The sequence below is a fragment of the Sorghum bicolor genome, chromosome 1 (genome assembly GCF_000003195.3).
Source record: "Sorghum bicolor cultivar BTx623 chromosome 1, Sorghum_bicolor_NCBIv3, whole genome shotgun sequence".
NCBI classification, from domain to species: Eukaryota; Viridiplantae; Streptophyta; class Magnoliopsida; order Poales; family Poaceae; genus Sorghum; species Sorghum bicolor.
Genome location: NC_012870.2, coordinates 62,695,699 through 62,720,096, shown reverse-complemented (window position 1 = coordinate 62,720,096; position 24,398 = coordinate 62,695,699). Strand labels below are relative to the sequence as shown.

Here is a 24,398-nt window from a genome sequence, read left to right as displayed (position 1 = left end):
AAAAGGTGAAATGTGATGATCCTTACAATGGATGCCATGCATAAACGCCGCCACAGCACCAATGCATTATGCGTGGCAACCGGGGCAGCCCGTATGGTAGGCCGAACGGCAACCACGTGACACGAGACATTCACCTCACCTCAAACTTGCCTATGTCCTAGTTTCTTTTTTTTTAAAAAAATTGAGAGTATGAGACTAAGTAAACAAGAACTGTATGGTATAAAGAAAATAGGCATCCAGAATTGAGTTGAAAAGAGCTCAAACATGGTTGGTTAGGTGCATGAAGACACACCTCCAATTCAACTAGTTGAGCTAGTCTCAATTCCTCCTATGTCCTAACTTCACAACCAACAAAGATTACACAAATCAGTACCTCCTATGACCCTAAAAAACCCTCATATGCTAACCTTTGGCGGAATTTCTCAAAGAACAAATGAATAAAACCATTTGAAAGCAAGATACATAAGAACAGATTGAAGTACCAAACACAAATGTACTCTAAAAAATATGATACTTCAAGACCTAGGTTGTAACTTCAGATCCAGTGAGTAGGTTTTCTATGACAGGACTGATATATATATATATAAGTAATAAAATGCTCTTTGAGTTCACAGTGGCTCCAAGTTAAGCAAGGTTAGAAATTCCAGAAGAATTTTAGACAAAGAGCCTCTCACTTGGACAAAAAATGTTGGAAATTGATTTTCTATTGTCTTAGGTCGATCAGTGTCGGAATTTTTGATCCACTAGAAATTAGCCCCCAGAAGACTCGGGGTACGATAAAATCTAAAACGACCCCCCAAATCCAATCAAATTTATGTAAAACCAACACATGATGAGTCTTTGCCCAAAAGATCAACTTGCAAAGATCAATACTTCATCTCATATATTTCATGGATTTGGGAAAACTATCTAATTGAAAAAAAATCCTTGTGAGGTGGATTTGGTTGGGGAGTCACCTAAGAGATTTTATTACATATCCTAGACTCAACATCCACCAAGAAACCTTAGCGATATGCGCAATGAACGAAAGACCCATGAAGACCCCCATCCAAACCAAAAAAATAGAAAAAGAGTGAGACTAGAAGGAAGGAAGAAAAGCAAATCCACATGAAATTCAAAACTGTAGTCTTCCTTGGATTTAATCTTTAACACAAAAGTCGTAAACATAAGGTCTTCACTTAATTAAATACTGCTCAAGCTCATCTCTCTCTCTCTTGCCTCTTCCCGTCTGACATGAAACCTACCCTCCTATGAGGCCAAATTTTTCTTAGATGTCCCTTCAGCATGCAGCCTAGCCCATAGAAGCAGAGGAAACGTCGAGAAGGAAACAAGACTTCCTCATCGCCTCGCGTGACTCCGGCCTTGTTTAGTTCCGAAAAGTGAAAAGTTTTCGGTACTGTAGCACTTTCGTTTGTTTGTGACAAATATTATCCAATCATAGACTAACTAGAATTAAAAGATTCGTCTCGTGATTTACAGCTAAACTGTGTAATTAGTTTTTGTTTTCGTCTATATTTAATGTTTCATGCATGTACCACAAGATTCGATGTGTCGAAAAATCTTGAAATTTTTTTGGTTTTCAAAAAGTATTCGCATCTGTCAGGGGCGGCTTCTCTGGACTCTGGTCCTACGCATCGGCGGCGGCGGCGGCGGAGGGCAGCAACCGCGGCTATCTCCATTCCATCGGCGGTCGTGGGCAAAGCAGTGACAGTGTCCGACTCGGGATCGGTCGCTGTGCTCTCCGGTACGGGCAGGCAGGCCGGGCCGGGCCGGAAAGTAAGCTGTGGGACATCCTCACAGGGACTACGGATTCAGTCTACGGCCTGGCCCGGCCCGGCCCGCCCAGGGTTTCCGCGTCACCGGCCGCCGGATCAGACGATCCATGAGTTGCGGTCGTCGGACAGTGAAGAAGTTTCAGTGCAATGCCGTGGCGGCTTCGTCACACACAGGAAACCGAGGCCGTCACATGCAGGACGAAACCCATCTTTACCTTCAGTTAAAACTGCTCACCGCTCTTTGATGGCCGACTCACTGAAATTCCTACGGATGGTACTACACACCAGCAACAAACTATCAGCACTAGAGCAATGAGCAAGTAGGAGTATCGTGGGAACGCACGCGCTGCACAGATTCATCAAAGTAATCAACTTTTTCTTTCGCTGGACAAAAACAAAAACAAAAAAAAAATCAAAGTAATCAAACACGACTTGAATCGCTCAACGTCAACGGCTCAACAATCTCAGATCACAGATTGGGCCATGGGAGCTTTCGTGGCACACGACGATGAACCCCCCGAAAGTCACGGTCTCAGGGCAAAAGCTTTATTCAGAGTCAGACACGGTCTATAGGCAGCAGCGTTGGCAGAGTGTCCAAGTCCAAATTATGGGCGTCTCGTATTACCACTGACTAGTCGTGTTTTGGCGCACATTTTGTTCGTACGTAATCAACCTTGACTTGATTGACTCCCGAGTCAACAGCGACGGTGACTGGATCCAATTCAGTCACCGTCGTCTGTGATCCTTGTGAGAGCCTGAGAGAGAGAGAGAGAGCTGAGAGCTGTGTTTCTAATCCCGATCGCCCACTTCTTGCATGCATGATACGTAAGCTAAACAACCTGTTTAGCGATGTCATGAAGATGATCAAAACTATTGGAGAATGTTTTTTTTCCCTCCTTCCTCCTATGGAGTATGAACAACAACGGAATACTCCTTCCTCCTATGGAGTATGAACAACAACGGAATATTTCGGAGGGGACAGAGCAGAGCAGAGCAGAGGAACACCAATATTTCGGCGCGTACGGCAGCTACCTATCAGGTTCCTGCTCCGTTATACACCGACTGTTATCATTGTTAATGGTAGCAGCTAATAGCATGCTGCTATGGCCTGGTAGTGGTAGCCTGACCTGATCTGACCAGCTGCAGCTGCAGGCTCTCCTGCCGCATCTTCCTCCTCTGCCTCTTGATGAACTCCTCGAACGTCCTGTCGTCGGCTAGTTCCATTTCCATTTCCATTTCCATCTCCGCCGTCGTCTCATGCTCCCGCGCCGTGTCGTCCACGCGCTTCTCGTCGTCGGCGGCGACGGCGATGATGCGGCGATCGTCACAGTCACCTCCCTCGCCGGGCGCCGCGATCGCCGTGGGATGCTCCAGTGGTTCGACGACAGACGCGCGATCATCGTCGTCATTCTCATTCCTGGGCGATTCCACGACGACCATCTGTTTGGTGGCCACGGCGGTGGCTGCCTCTTCCGCCTGTGGTGGTGGTGGTGGTGGACCTGTCGTCAGTAGTACAGGCGCGGCCCATGCCGCCTCTACCGCCGGCCGGCGCTCGACGTTCACGACACGACCCACGGGCGCGACGACGACGACGGCGACGTTGGCCCTGTTCCGCGGCCGCCGGCGCCACACGACGGCGCTTCTGGTGGCGTGGCGGCGAGGCCGAGCCGGAGCGGCGGTCTGTGCGACGACGGCGGCGCTGACGCCGCCGACTGCGATGGCTGGCGGGCTGCGGCAGGCCGCAGGCGCGCCGAGGACCCCGGCGTCCCTGAGGATGAGGAGGAGGATGGCGTGGCAGAGCAGGATCATGTTCCTGCGCGTCGCCAGCAGCTCCAGCAGGCCGCGCCCGTCGTCGACGAAGCGGTCGAGCGCGGAGACCACGAGGTCGGCGGCGAGGAGGCCCGGTCGCGGTGCCTGGAGGAGGAGGAGGAGGAGCAAGAGGACGACGGCGGAGAAGGAGAAGAGCAGCGTCGCCGCCGCCGCCGCCGCCGCCGCGGCCCTTATGCCAGTAGCGCTCGCCATGGCCGGCGGTGACGCAGTGGAGACCGGGGAGCTTTGAACAATGCACGCTATCGATCGATGGATCGGCGAGGTGGACATGGCTGCTCCACACTTTTATATGCACAGCACAGCACAAGCGCGCGGAGGCGAGCACGGCGAACGGCGTCGGCGTGGCCCGGATGGACTCGGAGTAAACGGTGGGCCCTCCCGTGCCGTACCCAGGACTGACCTAGACTTTGACGATGCCGGGACAGCACAGCCCGGGTTGGGGGTTGCGAAGGTGACCGCGTCCACACACAACAAACGACCATTCCGCGTAAAGTTCAGTCGAGACCTCAGATCTGAGACACTTGAGAGCGGGAGGAAGGCATTCTGAGTGACAGCTTTCAAATTTAAAAGGTTTAATTTAATTGACAAATAGAACAAACCCTCCAGTGTATAGTTTTTTTTTTTTGAACTTTGCTTCGTTGATTAGACAGGGTTATTAGGATCAAACACATTGCTGCAAGAAAGCTAGAAGGTAAAGACCAAACAAAATTATTCTATAAAGAAGATGAAACATGTTGGGCACACAGGTGAGCTGCATAATTCGCTGATCTTCTTGTATGGATAAACCTGGAAGCACAAGAAATTCGAAGCCATCTCCGGCAGGGGCCTGCATATTTTGTGGAATGGAAGATGAAACAACATTTTTTAGCAGGAACCATGGCGCAAAATATCTGTCAAGCGTGTCGCACCTGGTTTGCTAGCCTGTGTGAACACCAGACAAATCATCAGTGAACAACAAAGGAGACACCCAAGGAGCATGAATTCCTGCTTGTATTCCTTTTTCGCAATATAGAGGGGCCTGAGTATTTGAGCATACTCGACAACCCTCCTGCTCCTTTGCAAAAAACAAGAACATCACAGTAAACAAGGCTATCTCTACTGAGAACCTTTTTGAGCTCTTCAACCTGCCTCTTTCCCAGACTGCCTTCACTCAAGTTGATCAAATTCAACAGGCCTTATCAGAGCTACAGCTTCAGAGTACTCTTAAGGACAACTGGACTTATAATGGGAACAGCTCTAAATTCAGCTCTTCAGCAATCTACAAGAAGTTAATGGGACACCAAACAATAGAAGAGGCCTTTCGGTGGATGTGGAAATCTTATTGCCAACCTAAGCATAAAGTTTTCTTCTGGCTTCTGCTCCAAGACAGACTTAGTACCAGAAATATTCTAAGAAGAAAACAAATGCCCCTGGACTCTTATAATTGTGAGATTTGTCTCACCAGACAAGAGGAGACAGTGAATCATCTTTTCTGGAATTGCCCATTTGCACAAGAATGTTGGGCACTAGTCAACATTGAAACAATTCAAGAGGGAACAATCTTCCAGAACATCACAACAGCCAAAGATCAACTGCACAACCAATTCTTCATGGTGCTGATAATCTTAATGAGTTGGACAATCTGGAAGGTCAGAAATGAATTAATCTTCAACAACAGGCAGATGTCCGTTCAAGAAACCAAGAACATGCTCTCAGTGGAACTGAACCTTGTTTATCACAGGGTCAACGAAAGATTAAAGCCCTCCTTTTCTCAATGGATTCAGTCGCTGTTCTAGACTTCCTGATGCTCTTGCTTTTTTTCATTTTTTTTTGTCTCCTAGATCTCGCTTCTTATTTTCTAGCTTTGTAACCCTGTTTCTGTAACTGTAACTGTTGTTGCCTTTCTTTCGGCTTTTTTAATAAAATTTTCTGCAGGGGCCAAGGCCCCTCCAGTTCTCTCAAAAAAAAAAAGAAGGAATAAGTATGGGACATAGGATCACCCTATCTAATTCCACGTGAGGGTGAGAATACATTAGATAAATGCCCATTCACCATAACTGAGAATCGGGCAGTCTACACACATTTCCTAATCAAATTCACTAGGTTTTCTTGGAAGCCCAACTTAATCATGATGCAACAGATATAAACCACACTCAACTCTGTCATACGCTTTTGCCATATCAAGTTTTGCACAAGCTCCAGTCTTGCCTTTTTTTCCTCTTAAGGTAATGGATATTTTCATAGGCACTAGAACATTGTCCGTGATTAGACGCCCAAGAATTGAAGAAGATTGTTACTCAGAAATAATATCATCCAAAACTAACCGAAGTTGATTGGCAACTACTTAAGGACAAATCTTGTAAAGCACTTTGCAGAGCACAATGGGTTCCAAATTGTGTCAGTTCTTGCAGATTTTTCACCCTAGGAATCAAAACCATCGTTTACCTCATCAGACATATGCATGACCACCATCGATAAACTCCAACGTAGCGTTGCATACATCATTGTGTTAGTTTGACACGGTTATACTAGGCAGCGTTGCGCTTGGCAGTGTCCGTGTCCAAACGCCCGTCTCGTATTACCACTGACTCGTCGTGTTTTGGCGGATATTTTGTACGTAATGTAATCAACATTATTGACTCGATTGACTCCCTGAGTCAACAGCGACGGCTACTGCCTCACTGCTGATCTAATCCAGGGAAAAAGTATCACCAACTGTTTAACGATACCATGAAGTCATTAAGACGATCTAATCCAGGGGAAAAAGTATGGAAAATTATTTTTCGCTTCCCATGAAGTACGGTTATGAACAGCAACGGAACATTTTAGAGGGGAGAACACATTACACATGCAATGGAGATGGAGCCATGGACTGCAGCAGCTAACCTATCTAGGACTAGGAGAACAAACTTGTCAGGTTTCTTTTTCTGATTTCAGTTACATACACACACACAGAACTTGTCATGGTAGCAAGCAACTAAAAACATGTTGCTATCGCCTGGTAATGGTAGCCTGATCTGACCAGCTGCAGGCTCTCCTCGCGCCGCATCTGCCTCCTCTGGCTCTCGATGAACTCCTCGAACGTCCTGTCGTCGGCTAGTTCCATTTCCATTTCCATCTCCATTCCCGCCGTCTGGTCGTCTATGCGCGGCTTCTCGTTGTCGTCGGCGACGGCGACGGCGATGATGCGGCGATCATCGCAGTCAACCCTCTCGCCGTCCGCCGCGATCGCCGTGGTGGGATGCTCAATTGGTTCGACGGCATCCGCGCGATCATGGTGATCGAGCAGGTCGTCGTCGTCATTATTCCTGACCGACTCCACGACGACGATCTGTTTGGCCTCTTCCTCCTCCTGCTGTGGACCTGTCAGTAGTACTGCCGTCCGGCACTCGACGACGACGACACCACCCGCGGCGTCGTGCGCGCGCAGCATGGGCACGGGCGCGACGACGGCGCTCCTGCTGGCGTGGGGCCGATCCGGAGCCGGAGCGGCGGCGTAGCAGGCGATGGTTTCTGTGCCAGCGGCGGCGACGGCGGAGGTTGCCTCGCCCAGGCTACGGCGGGCGGGCGCGCCGAGGACTCCTGCGTCCCTGAGGATGAGGAGGAGGATGGCGTGGCAGAGGAGGACCATGTTCCTGCGCGTCGCCAGCAGCTCCAGCAGGCCGCGCCCGTCGAGGAAGCGGACCAGGTGGTCGGCGAGGGCGAGGCCCGGTGCCGTTGGCGGTGCCTGGAGGAGGACGAGGAGGAAGAGGATGGCTGAGAAGGAGAAGAGCAGAGCCACGCTCGCCATGTTGGGCAGAACAGAATGCACGCTCTGGGCGAGAGCCAGAGGTGGGTGGACTTGCATTGCATTGCATTGGCTGCTCAACACTTGCCTTTATATACGCACACTTGGCTAGCTAAATTCAAGGAGAGCTCAGGTACGGAACGGAACGACTCGGACTCTGGGAGTAAACGGTGGGCCCGCGCGCCCTGCTGTGCCGAGGATTGACCTAGACTTTGTGACGATGCCGAAGTTGCGCAGCTGACCGCGTCCACACACAACCCAACTATTCCGCGCACGTTGAGTTGAGATCTGACACCTTGTTCGTTTACTGATATTTTTATCCTATAATAAATCGGTAAATAGTAGTTTTAGTCATAACTTTTCAGCCAATCGCTTAAGCTTATCTGTCAAATCAACCAGCTAACTCCAAGAGCCCTCGGCAAAGAACAACCCTATGTAAATTAGACTCGTTTTGTGATGGTTGATATATATCAATTAGACTCGTTTTTCCGGCGCAGGGTTTACGTCGCCGCCGCACGTACCAGCAGCTGGCACAGTGGCAGCCGTGGTCCTCGACCCAAGCGTGCAAGACCCAGGCGGGCGTTTCGTTTGCTTCCTTCCTGTCGCTTGCCAAGCCACTTCCACCCCTCTGCAGACCGCAGCAACGCGTGATTTATTGATTATTACTTTGCTTAACGACCTGAAGTGGGAACCCATGCACTTTACTTTAGACCACAAGATTTTACGATGACACAGACCATTCGTTCGATCATGAACACCCCCTCAGTCCAGTTAACGTCATCGACTCATCGTGTACGTACTAGGTAGGTATAGATGTCGTAGCTGCCATATAGACGATTTAAATCTCATACCAACTTACGGATACATGTTTAATTAGGATGTACGAGCTGCCTGGAAGGAAAAATAAACATTTTTGAAAAAAAAAAGAGAGGGCAGTTTCTTCATGTTGTCTGTCTGTCTGTCTGTCATTTTTCCACAAAATAGCTCATGGATGCAACGGTTTAAAATCTGAATTACCACCTCCTATGTTTGTGCATATATATCTAATGGATTTTTAATTCTATCAATTGCCATACCTATTCTGTCGTTTAGACAAGGATTGATGATGGATGCCCATCTTATAGAACATACAACTATCGATGAGTTTGTTAGAACATAGAACTATCGATGAGTTTGTGGATGGTAGCTGATTTATACAGCCGCTGCCGCTGCGGTGCCTCTCACGCAAACACTGTGCTGATGGTGCTTTTACAAGCAGCTGAATACTCTCTCCGTCCGTTAAAAGTGTTATTTTTAACTTTCAAACTTCTTATTTGACCATTTGTCTTACTTAATTTTTTATACAAATATTATTTATTTCTTATGACTTATTTTGTCAATCAAAATACTTTAACAATTTGTTTATTCATTTTACTATTTACATAAAAAATTAAATAAAACAAACAGCCCAACAAAGAATCTAAAAATAAAAAATGACACTACCAATGAGACGGAGGAAATAAGCCCAAATGTCACCAAGGTGTATAAGTACAACACAGGCTCAATCTGTGAGATGATGATTTTGTATAGACCCCATGTGTTGACTGCAAGAATCAAAAATAGTTTCACAACATTGAGGCCTTGTTTAGTTGTGAATGTTTTTTGGATTTCGCTACTGTAGCACTTTTGTTTTTATTTGGCAAACATTGTCTAATTATGGAGTAACTAGGCTTAAAAGATTCGCCTCGTGATTTACAGGCAAACTGTGCAATTAGTTTTTATTTTCATCTATATTTAATGATCCATGCATGTGCCGTAAGATTCGATGTGACGAGGAATCTTAAAAAGTTTTTAGTTTTTGGTGGGAACTAAACAAGGCCTGAGCTTCTGAATGTTATTTTCTTTTCAGGGATTGTTTTCAAAAGAAAAAAAAGAACTATACGAAATAGACTATACATAGGGAAGATGGTGAGGCTGTCTCCAATAGGAGACCCATTTGGGAACCCAAACTCAAAATGGGTCTCCAACACAATACCTATAGCCTCCAACAGAGTACCCATACAGAAAACCCATTTTAGGTATCAGGAGAGGCATAACCCAAATTGGGTATTCTCTCTCCTCGAGACCCATTTGCAGATAGTGTTTTCTTGTAGGTCTCGTTGCTGGAGAAGACTAAATATAGGTATGGAACCTTTTACCTGTAGCGCTACCCAAAGGATAAATGAGTATTGTATTTTGGGTGATGATCGTTGGAGATAGTCTGAGAACTTACTTGATGAAACCAAACAAGACTTGCAGACAATCCATGTCAGAAAGAGACTAGTGGACCAAGATTACACTCATTAAGACAGTCCCAATGGGAAGTTTCTAGTTGTATTTTCCAAAAGAGAAATAGAGCAATTAATGTCTATTAGAAACCATCTCTCCCAACCTATGGTTTCTATAGCAGTATTAATACAAATGATAAATTAAACGCAACATAAAATCAGAGTGGATCAGTAGTGGCAATCAACCATGTAGCCTCCAGATTAATGCAAACTTGTTTTGATTCACGACAGCAAACAAATGCCACTATTTCTTGGTCACGTAGCATCATCCACAAGCAAACAAACATGAACTCTATATTCTTGGTCACATAGCACTTGAGAAGCAAAATATCACGAGCGGGAGCGGCGGCGGGAGTTGCAGGCGGTGGCGGAAAATCTAGCTCCAGGCGGCGCGGGAAATCCAGCTCCAGGCGGCGACGACGGGAGTTGCAGCAGGGCAGCGCGGGAGTGGCCTGGCCAAGCACGCGTGGGAGTGGGCGTGTGTGCGGGAGAGGGAGCCGAGCGGGAGCGAGGGCGTTCTGCGCGCGTGCTCGCGAAGGAGGCCGCGCGGCGGCGGCGGCGGCACAGTGGATCGCCATCAATGCCCATCGACACCGGTGGTTTCTTCCCAACCGAGAAAATGCCACGCCGATGTGCCTCGTTGCGAGGGAAGAAGCGGAGTAGAAACGATTTCTTGATTTTTCTTTCTCTTTCTTCATTAATCCTTGTGCCATATCAGTAAAATGCTGAGTTGTCGAACTAATTAATGAAGATAGAAACTGCTCATTAATTATTATTGGGACTGCCCTTTGATGATAATGTCGAAGATGCCTAGATCAGGCAATTAAGGCCAGTCTCAATGCATAGTTACCAAGACTATAAACTAGGTAACCGAGCCACAAGAGTTTTATGGGATGAAACTCCTCTCTCATCTGATGAAACTCCTTCATTTAATGACCCTGTCAAGTCAGCAATTTTACTTATGTGGCACCATATTTAATGTGCATGACACTCTCACGAAACATGCATTGAGACTGGCCAGATGCAAAAACATTGTTACACGTCGGTTGCAGAGTGATAAAATTGTAAGGTAACCTTATGCTATGCAATTGAATTCAGAAATTGGATGGTTTGATAATAACAAGTTATGTCTACCTGAAGAAACTATTGTCCATGTTATTCAAACTTCAAGAACAACTTGTCGGGTGATTACGGACAAGGTTCTGACATAAAATTGTGGATTCTATTTATCTAGGCATCGCTCGAATCATTCTAGTCAAACTTTGACGCACATGGGTGAATTTTGCAACGGTACTCCAGTTTCAGACATATCAAAGATATTTAATTAAGTAATTTTGCTATTAATTTAACTTAAAACATATATGTTTAGACCATTCTGTTTTATTCTACATACTCCAGTGTGTATGTATCTCAGAATTAGAGCCGTTCCAAGCATTTTAGAAGTTGGACATTGCTATGAACGATCCGGGAGCGTGTTTTGGACTACTTCATAAATTCTGATCTACAAACTCGACTATAGAGTAGTTTGAAAAAAAATTTAAAGTTTGTGCACTAACTTTTTAGATGTTCTCATGACTTTTTTTTAACAGAGAGCGTGGGCTAAAACCGTTTTTCTAAAAAAAACGTGAAACAGAGCTGTTCGCAAAGAAGACTTGTAATCTAGGCCTTGTTTAGTACGCGAAATGAAAAATTTTCGGCCACTGTAGCACTTTCGTTTGTTTGTGACAAATATTATTCAATCGTAGACTAAGTAGGGTCAAAAAATTTGTCTCGTGATTTACAGACAAACTGTGTAACTAGTTTTTGTTTTCGTTTATATTTAATGCTTTATGCATATGCCGCAAGATTCGATGTGACGAAAAATCTTGAAAAACTTTTTGGTTTTTGGGTGAACTAAACAAGGCCTTACCCATCTGTCCCAAAAAGAATAAGGTTTTTGACTTTTAGACATTATGTTTGATTGTTTATTTTTTTCAATTTTTTTATAAATTATAAAATAAATTAATTATTAGTAAAGTATCTTTAGGGCACCTCCAGTGTTGCAGCAGAATCGAACCAAGGGTCTCTCTAACCGAACCATCAACACTACAGCCATCGAACCGTAGATGTCAGAAACAAAAGCGGATGCTGCACAAGCACCGAACACGGGGAATAAAATAATCCCAAACAAATGCAAACGACGAGTATGGAGCGGCACTTTTGCGTCTATCGTGTGACTGAGCTGCAATTTTTTATACGTAAAGGGCCCATGTAACTGAAATCCACACTGGAGCTTGCCGAACCGAATTTTTGGTCTGCTCCTTCCGAACTATACGGTTCGCTGCAGCACTGGAGATGCCCTTAATGATAAAATAAGTCTTAACAAAATGTATAATATTTATGTAAAAAAACTGAATAAGATGAATGATCAAGCAAGATGTTTAAAAATTCTAAAACTACACTTTTTTGTTTGGACGGAGGGAGTAATTTCGATAGATATTCCTAAACCATCGAGGAAGCAAGAGGGAAAAAGAAAAAAAAGAAAAATCTTGGATGAGGCATTATCCGTGACCACATATCGCTGGACCACGACCTCCTGACCAACTGTCAGCATTCCTCACAAAGCAATCGCCAAGAACATCAACGTCTGTTCCTGAAAATCGATATCAAAAATCTACCACCGGTCCACCGCTCCGGCCGAGATCCATGCTCGCAGCCACCCCTTCCCGGTCCACTGATCCGATGGCCGCCACGGCGGCCTTGAGCTTCCACCCGGCCGCCTTCTCAGTCTCAGCTCACCCACGAGAGGCAGCAGCAGCGACGACGAAGCAGCCGCTCCGCCATTGCTCACCTCTCAGGAGCGTCGTCCCTAGAAGAACTTGCCTTCTCAGGGCCAGGTCCTCCAATGGGCGCCCGCAGATCAGTGCCTCGTTCGGCAACAGCAATGGTATCGCCTCGCCTCGCCTCGCCTGCCGTTGAAATAAGTACTGTATGTGGGAGCGTGATGACTGACTGCAACTGGCTGCAGAGGTGCTAGATGGGATGCCAACAGGAGATGGTCCACCGGCACCGGGGCAGGGAGGGAGCACCGTCAGCATCACCGTCGTTGGCGCCTCCGGCGACCTTGCCAAGAAGAAGATCTTCCCGGCCCTCTTCGCCTTGTTCTACGAGGACTGCCTTCCGGAGGTTCGTGAACCCGCCTCTTGCTCTTCTCGGCAGTGGATGAATGAATGGTGCAGTAGGCCTGCAGTCTGATGAACCTGCCTGTTTTGGAGTTTCAGTTAAACTAACCATGGCCAGTGCAGCATTTTACAGTGTTTGGTTATGCCCGTAGCAAGATGAGCGATGAGGAGCTCAGGAACATGATCAGCACGACTCTGACGTGTCGAATCGACAAAAGGTACTGTATGTTCACATATTCTGTTTCACGCCATGCCTATGCCTCAATTTTCAGCACCAGTCATCTGACTGGCCGGCCAAATAGGGGAAATAATGGTGCTCTGTACTACTGTGGTATTGCATCACTAGTGTCGCGTCATTTTACGATTTCTTTTTCAATTCATCTGTAATAGCTTTGCCATAAAGAGAAAAAGGAGGAATGAAGTTCAGGATTCAGTCTGCTATGCACTAATTCGTTTAAGCTTTGCAAGTCTCCAACCAGTTCCACTTCTTATATGTTGTAGACATTCTCAGTCCCCAAAGTTGTATTCTAAATGTAATGCAAACCCTATTTGATTGAGTGACTCGAAAGGGAGAACTGCGGCGACAAGATGGAACAGTTTCTGAAGAGGTGCTTCTACCAGTCTGGGCAATACAACTCAGAGGAGGGGTTTGCTGAGTTAGACAGAAAGCTTAAAGAAAAAGAGGTAATCCTAACATCACTTGAGTTCAGATTTTAAATTCAGCAACCATTGTTCCTTCATCATGCTGCTAGTGATTATTGCAAATAGTAGCATACTTAACTTATCAATTGGAGCTCACCTTTAAGGTTTGTCAATAGATACTTCGTTTTTTTAAAACTTTTTTTCTTACAAAAAATTTGAACTGTAATAGATACTTCTTTGTGTGCCAATGTGAAATAACCATGCTAATGGTTTTGAAGAATTCATGTTTGGCCACTCTATGTGTGTCTCGTCAGGCAGGTAGGCTACCAAACAGGCTATTTTACCTATCGATCCCGCCAAACATATTTGTGGATGTTGTAAGATCCGCTAGCCGCACCGCGTCATCTTCAAGCGGGTGGACGAGATTTATAGTGGAGAAGCCATTCGGCCGCGACTCGGAGTCCTCAGGCGAGCTCACTCGGTCCTTGAAGAAGTACTTAGTCGAGGAGCAAATATTTAGGCAAGTGATACATATGACGAACAATTTCTAATACTCTATCTTGGAACTATACGAAATGAAAACAATTGCAATAATCTGCAGGATCGACCATTATCTGGGCAAGGAACTAGTTGAGAATCTCTCCGTCCTCCGCTTCTCCAACCTCGTCTTCGAGCCGCTGTGGTCGAGGAATTACATCCGGAATGTGCAGTTCATCTTCTCTGAAGATTTCGGCACCGAGGGTCGAGGCGGGTCTGTCTGGACTCTGCAATGTGCCTTCTTCAGTTCATCATGTTCATGCATCCATTCGCATTGCAAACTCAGTGTTCAGTGTCACTTGTTAATTATTAGCCATTTCAAACAACAATGAAGGTCGATCAACCGATCATGAGCTCATGACGTTGGATTGACTGTCTGCAGCTACTTCGACAACTACGGCATCATCCGGGACATCATGCAGAACCACCTGGTGCAGATCCTGGCCCTGTTCGCCATGGAGACCCCGGTGAGCCTGGACGCCGAGGACATCCGCAACGAGAAGGTGAAGGTGCTGCGGTCGATGCGGCAGCTGAAGCTGGAGGACGTGGTGGTGGGGCAGTACAAGGGCCACTCCAAGGGCGGCAGGTCCTACCCGGGCTACGCCGACGACCCCACCGTGCCCAAGGGCAGCGTCACGCCCACCTTCGCCGCCGCCGCGCTCTTCATCGACAACGCGCGCTGGGACGGCGTGCCGTTCCTCATGAAGGCCGGCAAGGCGCTGCACACACGACGGTGCGTTTCTGGGCTTCTTCACCTGAAAGGATGTTGATTAATTGACCGGAAGGAATGCGTTGCGTTGCAGCGCGGAGATCCGGGTGCAGTTCCGGCGCGTGCCGGGGAACCTGTACCGGCGGAACATCGGCACGGACCTGGACAAGGCGACCAACGAGCTGGTGCTCCGGGTGCAGCCCGACGAGGCCATCTACCTCAAGATCAACAACAAGGTGCCGGGGCTGGGCATGCGCCTCGACCGCAGCAACCTCAACCTGCTCTACTCCGAGCGCTACCGCCGCGAGATCCCGGACGCGTACGAGCGCCTGCTGCTGGACGCCATGGAGGGCGAGCGCCGCCTCTTCATCCGGAGCGACGAGCTCGACGCAGCCTGGGCCATCTTCACGCCCGTGCTCAGGGAGCTGGAGGACAGGAAGGTGGCGCCGGAGCTCTACCCCTACGGCAGCAGGGGCCCCGTCGGCGCGCACTACCTCGCCGCCAACTACAACGTCAGGTGGGGAGACATCACCAGCGATGACGCCGCCTTCTAGTTCCATCCATTTACGACTCCGAGTACAAGTTGATTTTTTTTGTTCGTGTACCCAACTAGTAATTGGTCCATCCTGTAAATTCCAAAGAACGCGGTCCATCGATTTAGCCTGTTCGCTTGATTGAAAAGCCATGCCTGAAAATACTTTTCACTGATTTATTGTTGAATGACTAACAGATTCGACAAATAAGCTCAAACGAACATGTATCCAATCAAAACCAATCAAATAAAACACAAATATGGCAAGGGGGTTTGGTACAAAATACTTTGTAGAGCACAGCTTGCACAGAACTGCAAGAACAAGAACCATAACTTTATTCATGAACTCCGCTGGTTACAATAAACATTGAACTTTCATGAAAAACAAACAAACAAACATTGAACAACAGTGAAATAAGCCACTACTACTAAATAAGTAACTGACGCTCTTGAACCAAAACAAATTTGCTTTTGTGGACCAGATGCTTTTATTATTGTGATGGATGAAAACATTCTTAGGATGGTACCCTAGAAGGGAATCGGTTCATCAAGCAGTTTGGATATCCACTCTTTCAGTAACTTTGAATCCGTGTATCCGTCTATCTCCTTGTACATTGTCTCCATCATTCGTGCAAGGTTGATTACACGAATAAGCAACGATGATGGCAATGAAGTCCAGGTGAGGTACTCATGATTCATACTCTTCCATGCATGCTCTACTGAGTTCCACAGCACATCACTTGCTTCTTCCTTTGTTGTCTTATACTCATTCATGTAGCAAGTTACAGCTGTAGCAACATTGTTTCTCTCTGTTTCAAACTACAATAAAGATTGTGGTTGTTAGAATATCTGGAAGAACTAAAATGATGACCGATTCTAGCTAGGTGTATTATTGCATATATGTATTGTACATTTACTCTTCAACTATTTCAATAGTAATATTCATATTATTATTTTTCTAAATATTATGTATGATATTGCAACATGGACTATTGACACCCTTATTTAATTGTAGAGAATAATTATACTCCTGACTGCAATGTATCACAAACTGTTGCATGTCTCTTATGAATTTTGAGTGAAGTAGTAGAAATTACCTCATGGGCAACAATGTCATCCATGAGCCGAGATATAATACATGAATCCTTGACAATTTGTGGAAATTTTGACATCCACTTCAGAATTTCTTCTGTAACATTCTCTTCAAAGACAACAAAAGCTGTGCAATTAATCGCCCAGTAGAAGCATGTAATGAGTGTGACCTTCAGATGCTCCTCTAAAAGAGGAATGTACTTGCTGTCTCTCCAGCCAATTTCAGTCACATAGCCTTTGCATACTTCATTGATCTATATATATACCCCAAAAGATCAGCAAAATGGAAAGAAAACATTAGAATAAATTCCCTTTAGAGTTAAAAAACTTTACTTGGCTAGTATTCTTTTTTGCATTATATTGTGAGGAGATTGGTAATATAATTGTAACAACCCTAATAGAAAATTCAAATGTCTTGAGATTCCTTTGGAGTGAACAACGCTAATAAGGCCAGTCTCAGTGGGGGTTTCACCAGGATGTCATGCACATTTATTAGAGCGCCATGTCAGCAAAACTGCACTTTTTGCATGAAACGAAGAGGAGAGAGAAGGAAGTAGTTTCACCATGGTGAAACTCCGCTGGCGTTGTTTCCCACGCGGTGAAACAGGATGAAATCCCCACTGAGGACTAAATCGTTTCACCATCTTGCATGTGATCCAATCATTTTGCAGTAATTAAATGCTTTGCCCAACCTAGAAAACATCAAGGTGAAACTCATACATTGTGGAGGTTGTTTCATTGTTCGTTTCATTGATGCTCTGTCAGTATATTTGTTTTGGAAACAGTGCATTGAAACGGACCATTGAAACTGGCTTAATAAGGCTTAAATATTAGTATCCTCTTAAGGCAAGCATCGCTACCCAAATCTAGAGATTGTCTCGTCACAGTTTATATACAATGGAGTAGCAGAGAATTTCAACAAGCCCTATATTATTTTATAGTTTTTTTTGTTATTAGTACTGCCTCCGTGCACAATATGTCAGCACACATAACTAACTAGAGGACAATATCAAACAAGATTTCATGAATCATAGTTAGCCCCTGTTTGGTTCCACCAACTAAATTTTAGCTAACTAAACTTTAGTCACTTTAGTAGCTAAAGTTCTAAACACATTAACTAAAAAGAGCTAAAATAGTTTAGTTCCATTAGTCACCCAAGAATAGCTAAAATAATTTTAGGTAGCTAAAATTTAGCAAAGGGAACCAAACAGGCGCTTAGTCTTATTAGGTAGACATACCACCACACACATACTTATCTAATGAATAAAAGTCTGATATAATCCTATATATTAAGTATTAATGTTCTCAGTTTTTATACATTATTACTTTCACAACTTCATTGTAGAACCCATATGCAAATTTATATATTTGTAAAATGCCAGAAGACACACATGCACACTTAAAGAGAATGGTAACAAAGAACTGTTAAAACCGTACAATATCTCGGATAAAGTTGACATTCCTTCTTCCTATGTCCTTTGGAAGTGCATTCTCGATTTCAATCATAGTACCGAACATAAAGCGAGCAAAGTCACTGTAGCATTCATTGAGTCCCTCGGCTTCCTTCATGTCCCACCTACAGGAGTGTTCATTATAAAGAATGTAGAACACATAATCATATTTTAGATACTTTATATGTAGTACTACTGAAATATTTCAAAAACCCTTTGTTAGTATTATATTACACTGCCAAACACATGTAATATACACATCCTTTTTAAATAGCAATCAGGTTAATTGTGCAATTATGTTTGAGATGCACAGCAACAATTTTGTTTTACTATATTGTTTTTTTTTAAAGAACTGGAGAGACCAAAGGCCTCTACAGGAATTTATTAACAGCCAAAACGGCAAAGTGTAACAATATTGTTTTACTACGTATATTGTTATTAGCTTTTCTGGCATTTGATTATTCAAAAAATAAAATAGCATACCTCTGCATCACATCAGCGAATGGCTGTAGCTCTTCCCACATGCCATAATTGTCAAAAGTGTCATCATATGGTGTAATTGTTGCTATAAACTTCGCTAGTAACTTTCTAGCCTTGGCATATTGTGGTTCATAGTATACTCCTAATGCCCAAAAATAGGCTTCTGCTGGCCTATGTCTTGCGTAGAATAATTTCCGTGGGGAGTCCAAACCATGGTACCACCTTTATGATAAGAAAAACTCTTGTGTTATTGGAAATCTATTTCGCAATTTAAATCTACAACAAAATTCTAAATAGACAACTAAACAAAAATCCTGCAACATTGAACAAAGCTAACAAAAAAAACTATTAGAAATCTGCTTGTCTATAAGACTACAAGTTCGTATTGAGCACCGTTTTACTTTATTGTTTACTGCAATGCACTTACTCGCATATTTCCTTGACTTCCTCACGGTGAATTTGCTGGAGCAAATAAAAATCTAATTTTGCCAATTCAAGTATCAATTCATCACAATCCTCTTTATCCTCTTCATATAGAGGGATATATAGTCTTGCCTCCAATCTCTTCATCCTTCGAAAAGACGGTGTTTGAAGAGCATGTCGTACTTTATCTGCTAGTGGTTTTTCAAGATGGTCAACCATGGATCTTAGAAGACTAGTAGTTTGCCTTTGAGCTTCAATGAGAAATTGTTCATTTGGAGTGCCTAGATGTGCTGCCTCATAGAGTGCAAGCAATGCTCGCACATCACTTTGCAAGCTGACATTTAGGTTCTGTTGGTTGTCCATGAAACTTTGGAATACATCTGAAATAATAATAGATTTATTTTTAGTCAGTTCTTAATTTATGAAACATAATATTTGTTCTTTCTAGTGACTTCTATATATGATGGTGTAGTTCACAGTTGACACTAGAATATTCAATATCAACCAACACATTAAAGACACAGAAAAGAAGCTAGACATGAGATTAAATTGGTTAGGCTATGGTTCATTCGTCTAATTATGGGCTTGTTTGGATCTATTAGCACTAAAAAATTAGCTAGCTAATTTTTAGCACAGGAGTGTTTGGATCCACCTAATAATAGATGTTAATAGGTAGTTGGATAGTGAGTTGAAGGTACATATAAACTATTAGCACCTATTAGCAACTATAAACCATCTGCTAATGATAATAGTTAGCAATTCTAGTACTAATTTTAGCTACTAATTTTTTAGAGTTAATGGATCCAAATAGGCCCTAAAAAGCAGTAATGGTTTCTCATTTATCAACACAATATTTATTTCTCATATCTTGTATGTAAGGAGTGTGCAAGTTTTAATTTTGCCATATGTAGTAAGATATATCTAAACATATAGTAGAGTGTGTGTGTGTGTGTATATATATATTGTACAACATTGGAATAGTCTATTGTACAAAGTTTCAAACTAGAGGGCAAACATAAAACTGATATATACCTGGTTCATGACAAAACACTTCGCCACAAACTGGTTTATCAGTTTACAACAGTTCCATTTATTTATAGTCCATCTTTTTTGTTGAGCGTAGCTAGTAAGTCAACTGGTTCATGTTTCTTTTTGTTGGCCCATAGAGGGAACATGGCATTATAAAAACTTGAGAGCTAGCGGTTGTCTGGGCCGGCCTAGGCCTAAACTCCCACACAGGGCAGAAATACTGGGCCATGTGTGATCAGGGTGAGCCGCCGGTGAATTTCAAGTAAAAAAAAGTATCCTCTCAAAAAGAAGGTAAAAAAAAAAGAAAAAGTCTACTTTTCCTCTCCCTACTTTCACGAAAGTCCTCCTCCCTCCACTTTTATGAAAGTCCGATTTTTCTCCCCAACTCCAAAATCAGATAAATCACCTTCCTCAATTTTTCAAACCTTGCATTTTACCTCTTTGAAGCGGTTTCGAAGGCGGTTTTGCTACAGTAACAGTGATTTTGTCTTTTTATTTTTTTAATTATTTTGGCTGAATATTTGAAAAATCATAAATCACAGAAAAATCATAAATCACAGAAAAATTATAAAATAGAAAATCCAATTTTGTTGGACTCGACATAAGTAGATCTACACAGTGAACATATAATATGCTTTAGTACAAAGTTTTTGCTATAAAGGTTTTGTCTTTTTCCTTTTTATTTATTTTGGCTAAATATTTGAAAATATAAAATATATTTTTGTTGGACTCCACATGAGCATATCTATATAGTAAATATATAATATGGTATGCTTTAGTATAATTTTTTTGTTGTAGCTTTAGATCTATACTTTTCTGTAACTAATTAATTGAAATAATTCATAGCTGCAGCTTCTATAATTATTTTGTCAGGCTAAAACATACATATAATATATGTTTACTATGTATATATACTCATGTGGAGTCTAAGAAAAATATATTTTTCAAAGATTTAGCCAAATAAATAAATAAAAGAAAAGGACAAAACATTTATAGCAAAAACTTTGTACTAAAGCATACCATATTATATGTTTACTATGTAGATCTACTTGTGTGGAGTCCAAAAAATTAGATTTTCTATTTTATAATTTTTCTATGATTTACTATGATTTTTTAAAGATTCAGCCAAAATAATTAAAAAAATAAAAAGATAAAACTAATGTTACTATAGCAAAACCACTATTCTATGTAGCAAAACCGCCTTCAAAACCGTTATATGGTGGTAAAATACACGGTTTGAAAAGTTGAGGGAGGTGATTTGCCCGATTTGAAATAGAAAGTGGACTTTCGTAAAAGTTGATAGAGGAAAAATAGACTTTTTTCCTTAAAAGAAGTGCAATAATATTCTAAGGTTAGCTACGCTCAGGCCAGGCTCCAGTGTTTGGGTTGGAACCCTTTTTATTTGTCCAATGCAAGCCCGCTCGTAGCAGTCAGCTACAATGTTTATGGGCTGGGTTTCCTTTTCTCAGGCTTAAGAGAAACAACCATGCATACCAGTCTTAAACATTAAAATGCTGAATTTGCTGGGGCATGCAACTCAATATGCATGCATGCTACTGGGACCAGGAAGAATGTGCTCAAATTTTGGCTAATATAATATAAATAGTGCAATTAGAAAACATTGTAGCTGATCGAGAGTTATATATATTTAATTTGAGGAGCTAGCAATATTAATTAGAACCCATTCAAGCAAGCTGAGGCAAAAAAAAAAAAAACGATATGTGGTGGTGTGGGCGCTGGCATGGGGAGATGGAGAGATTTACCACAAGACACGTAGTACCGGTCTTGTCTTAATAACCAGAATTGGAGGGATATTTCATGGAAGCTTTCATTGCGGAACTCCATGGACTTGAGCTTTTGCAGCGACGCATGGATCTCGTCCTGGAAATGGTAAGCAATTCCGAGACGCTGAACTGCATCGACTAGCTTCATTTCAGCCAAGGGACCATCATCGTGCTTGCCGGTCAAGGTGTTCTTTGCTTCGTTGATTAGCACATCACGTCTCTCTTTCATCCATTCCACCGACTTCTGTACGTAGTAGTATATGCACCATTTTGAGAGCACGGAAGATAGCCAATAATAATGCAAATTAATATGGTTGGTTCAAAATAATGAAATATACTGTGAACAGCCGGAAATTTTAGGGTAAAAAAGTAATTACAAATTTTCAGGAAAAATAGTCGCAAGATTTAGCTCCATGCATGAATAGCATTTAAAAACACACAAGTTGCAATTATATATACATTTGTCAGTGCCTTTTGGAAAAAAAAGTATATCTACATAGCTTGCATGTTCTGATGAATTTTATGCATCTCCCCAATTGTATTTCAGCAAAGGTAAAATTTGAGAATGCTAGGCCGGAGTGCTTATTTTGATTTAATTTGTCTTCCCTCTCTGTCTATACGTACCGGTACCGCAAGGCCAAAACTTTACTATGATTGAAGTGCGTGCCAAATGAATATGCATGGAAAGATGAATGCGTTACTAACACTGTACGTACCTAACGTGTCATATACATAGAGTAGACGCATCATCTCTACTTTACTATAATATATGCACGGGAATGCGAGTGTGTGTGTGTGTCTATATATATATATGATGATGTGTACCTCATAAGTATGTGGTAGTGTAGGGTTCTTAATGAAGTAATCACCCCAGACACTAGGCCGGTAGTCCACGGCGTGACGTTCCTCGTCCAGAACCTTGTATCCCTGGGCGATCACTCGGCATCCCATACTATCATCATCAACCTCTCTCGCAGCAGCCATCTCTCTCTCACACTCACTCACACACGTCGCCTTATTTGTACTAGCTAGCTAGAGTGATGATGAGGTGGAGAAGTTGATGATGTTTGCTCCCGTCTAGCTAGCTAGCCGCCTTTTATAGACAGGAGTGTTGCTCGAAAAGGGAAAAAAACAAAGGAACTGCATGTGCCACCATTCCCTAAGCAAATAAGGGTAGCAATATTATACTGTGTACACGTTTATGATTTGTGACAGAGTACTTATTACTATTTAATTCAATGTAATTGTTGTTTCAGGTCTGGCTATAACACAGGTTTAAATTTTATTTAAATAATAAGTGATGCTATGTATATAAAGCACACTATCTCTCTACATATATTCACTGTCTAGCACTAGCTATAAGACAAGTCTTGGACTTACTGCTAGTGCAGACCGCCTACCACTTTTGTGTTAACACTTTGAAAGGTAAATTCCGCTACCTTATTTTGTGCAAATTTGAATTGGAAAATTCACTTTATAGCTAATCAACATTTTGAGTATATAAACGCGCCAAAAAGTTGCACCACAGGGAGTAAATTCCTCTTTGTACGGTTTGATGCCCTAGGGTGCAGCCGAGGACGCCACCGCCGCCAACGTCCCCTGCATCCACCATTGCTCGTCCCTCTCGAGGGAGTGAGGTTTCATCTCTCTAATAAGTTTTTCAATAGATCAATTCTTTTAGGGTTAGGGTTTCTGTCGATGAAATATGATCGACAGTCTACCAAGGGGTATGCCCAAAATAGTAGATTGTTGATAGACAGGTGCGCAACCTACGAACTAGATGGTGACGCAAGACATAGACAAGGATTTTATCCATGTCACTGCTGCATGATCGGGCATTAGCACCGGTCGGGAAGGGCCTGTTGCCCCGGTTCCCGAGCCGGTGCTGCCCTTCCGGGACTAAAGGCCCACCCTTTAGTCCCGGTTCGGCCAACCGGTGCTAAAGCCCCCCCCTTTAACACCGGTTGGTAACACCAACCGGTGTTAAAGGGTCCTGCCAGGGCTGCCACGTTGCAGGACCCTTTAACACCGGTTGGTGTTACCAACCGGTGTTAAAGGGTTTCTTTTTCTTTTTTTTTAGTTCACTTCTTCGGTTCTGTTTATTGTTTATATATAATATATAATAATAGGTTTTTCAATACATGTTTTGCTGATACAATAATATATTTATATTACACGCATATTAAGCATATATAAATGAAAATTATAGGCTAAGCTTAATAGTTAAGCTTTGCCTATAATAAAATGAATAGACCACATCAAAAATTAAATAGATATGTAAAAAGCTTTATATATATATAGTTTTATATGTACAAAATTCGTAACACATATATACATAGAGTTTGTTCTCCCAATGTCTACAAACGATACAAATGATCATCGTTGTTTGGTATAAGAGTTTCGTTGCCGTTGAAGTGAAACTCGCCGTTTGGATTGATCACTTGGTCGCGGAGAAATCCTGCTATCGTCTCTTGGATAGCTTTGATTCGGTCTTGTTGTAGGACCTTTTCCCTCAGCCATTCCGTCTTTAATTTGAAATAAATAAAAAAGGTATTAGTTATCTAAGTTATTCAATATAATTCAGGAGATAATGAAAAGAGACATGTAACGTACTCTGAGCGTCTCTGTGGGTGTTTGATTGACTTGTGCCATCATGAATTTGCACACGTAATATGCACATAGATTGTTCCCTCCTTCTTGTCTTAAACACCACTGTACGATGTATATATATATAAAAATATTCATAACCACGACAATAAGAAGGCTAAAAGTTAGCGAAAGTTTGTTAGCTAGTAGAACTTACTTGTGGATGTATTATGTTAAGCGGCGCTTTACATCCACTGAGATGTTCACGGTCAATGAATCTTTCCCAAACCCTATA

The 24,398-nt window shown here is 43.1% G+C and overlaps 2 protein-coding genes across 3 annotated transcripts; one reads left to right on the top strand and one right to left on the bottom strand.

Annotated features, from left to right (window-relative positions):
• LOC110431688 (glucose-6-phosphate 1-dehydrogenase, chloroplastic-like) lies at positions 12,256-15,438 on the top strand. The gene is made up of 8 exons (XM_021451034.1): positions 12,256-12,603; positions 12,685-12,842; positions 12,962-13,056; positions 13,408-13,522; positions 13,795-14,000; positions 14,082-14,231; positions 14,400-14,750; positions 14,821-15,438. Exons 1-8 carry the CDS (start codon positions 12,363-12,365, stop codon positions 15,278-15,280), a joined length of 1,776 nt encoding a protein of 591 aa, XP_021306709.1. The 5' UTR covers positions 12,256-12,362; the 3' UTR covers positions 15,281-15,438.
• LOC8070050 (alpha-copaene synthase) lies at positions 15,568-22,577 on the bottom strand. 2 transcript variants are annotated; one of them, XM_002465092.2, is made up of 7 exons: positions 22,343-22,577; positions 21,497-21,761; positions 18,709-19,084; positions 18,285-18,503; positions 17,788-17,926; positions 16,356-16,604; positions 15,568-16,077 (listed from the first exon to the last, which is right to left on the bottom strand). In XM_002465092.2, exons 1-7 carry the CDS (start codon positions 22,499-22,501, stop codon positions 15,787-15,789), a joined length of 1,698 nt encoding a protein of 565 aa, XP_002465137.1. In that variant the 5' UTR covers positions 22,502-22,577; the 3' UTR covers positions 15,568-15,786. The 2 variants fall into 2 exon arrangements, with proteins under 2 accessions (XP_002465137.1, XP_021306710.1); XM_021451035.1 differs by having other exon boundaries at positions 15,575-16,077; positions 21,497-21,758.

Coding starts and splice junctions, on each gene's coding strand:
- LOC110431688 (XM_021451034.1), top strand. CDS start 12,363: ATGCTCGCAGCCACCCCTTCCCGGTCCACTGATCCGATGGCCGCCACG. Junction 12,604..12,684: donor CTCGTTCGGCAACAGCAATG/GTATCGCCTCGC, acceptor AACTGGCTGCAG/AGGTGCTAGATGGGATGCCA. Junction 13,523..13,794: donor GAAAGCTTAAAGAAAAAGAG/GTAATCCTAACA, acceptor GTGTCTCGTCAG/GCAGGTAGGCTACCAAACAG.
- LOC8070050 (XM_002465092.2), bottom strand. CDS start 22,501: ATGGCTGCTGCGAGAGAGGTTGATGATGATAGTATGGGATGCCGAGTG. Junction 16,605..17,787: donor TCAACTTTATCCGAGATATT/GTACGGTTTTAA, acceptor GTATATATATAG/ATCAATGAAGTATGCAAAGG. Junction 16,078..16,355: donor ATGACATTGTTGCCCATGAG/GTAATTTCTACT, acceptor TCTTTATTGTAG/TTTGAAACAGAGAGAAACAA.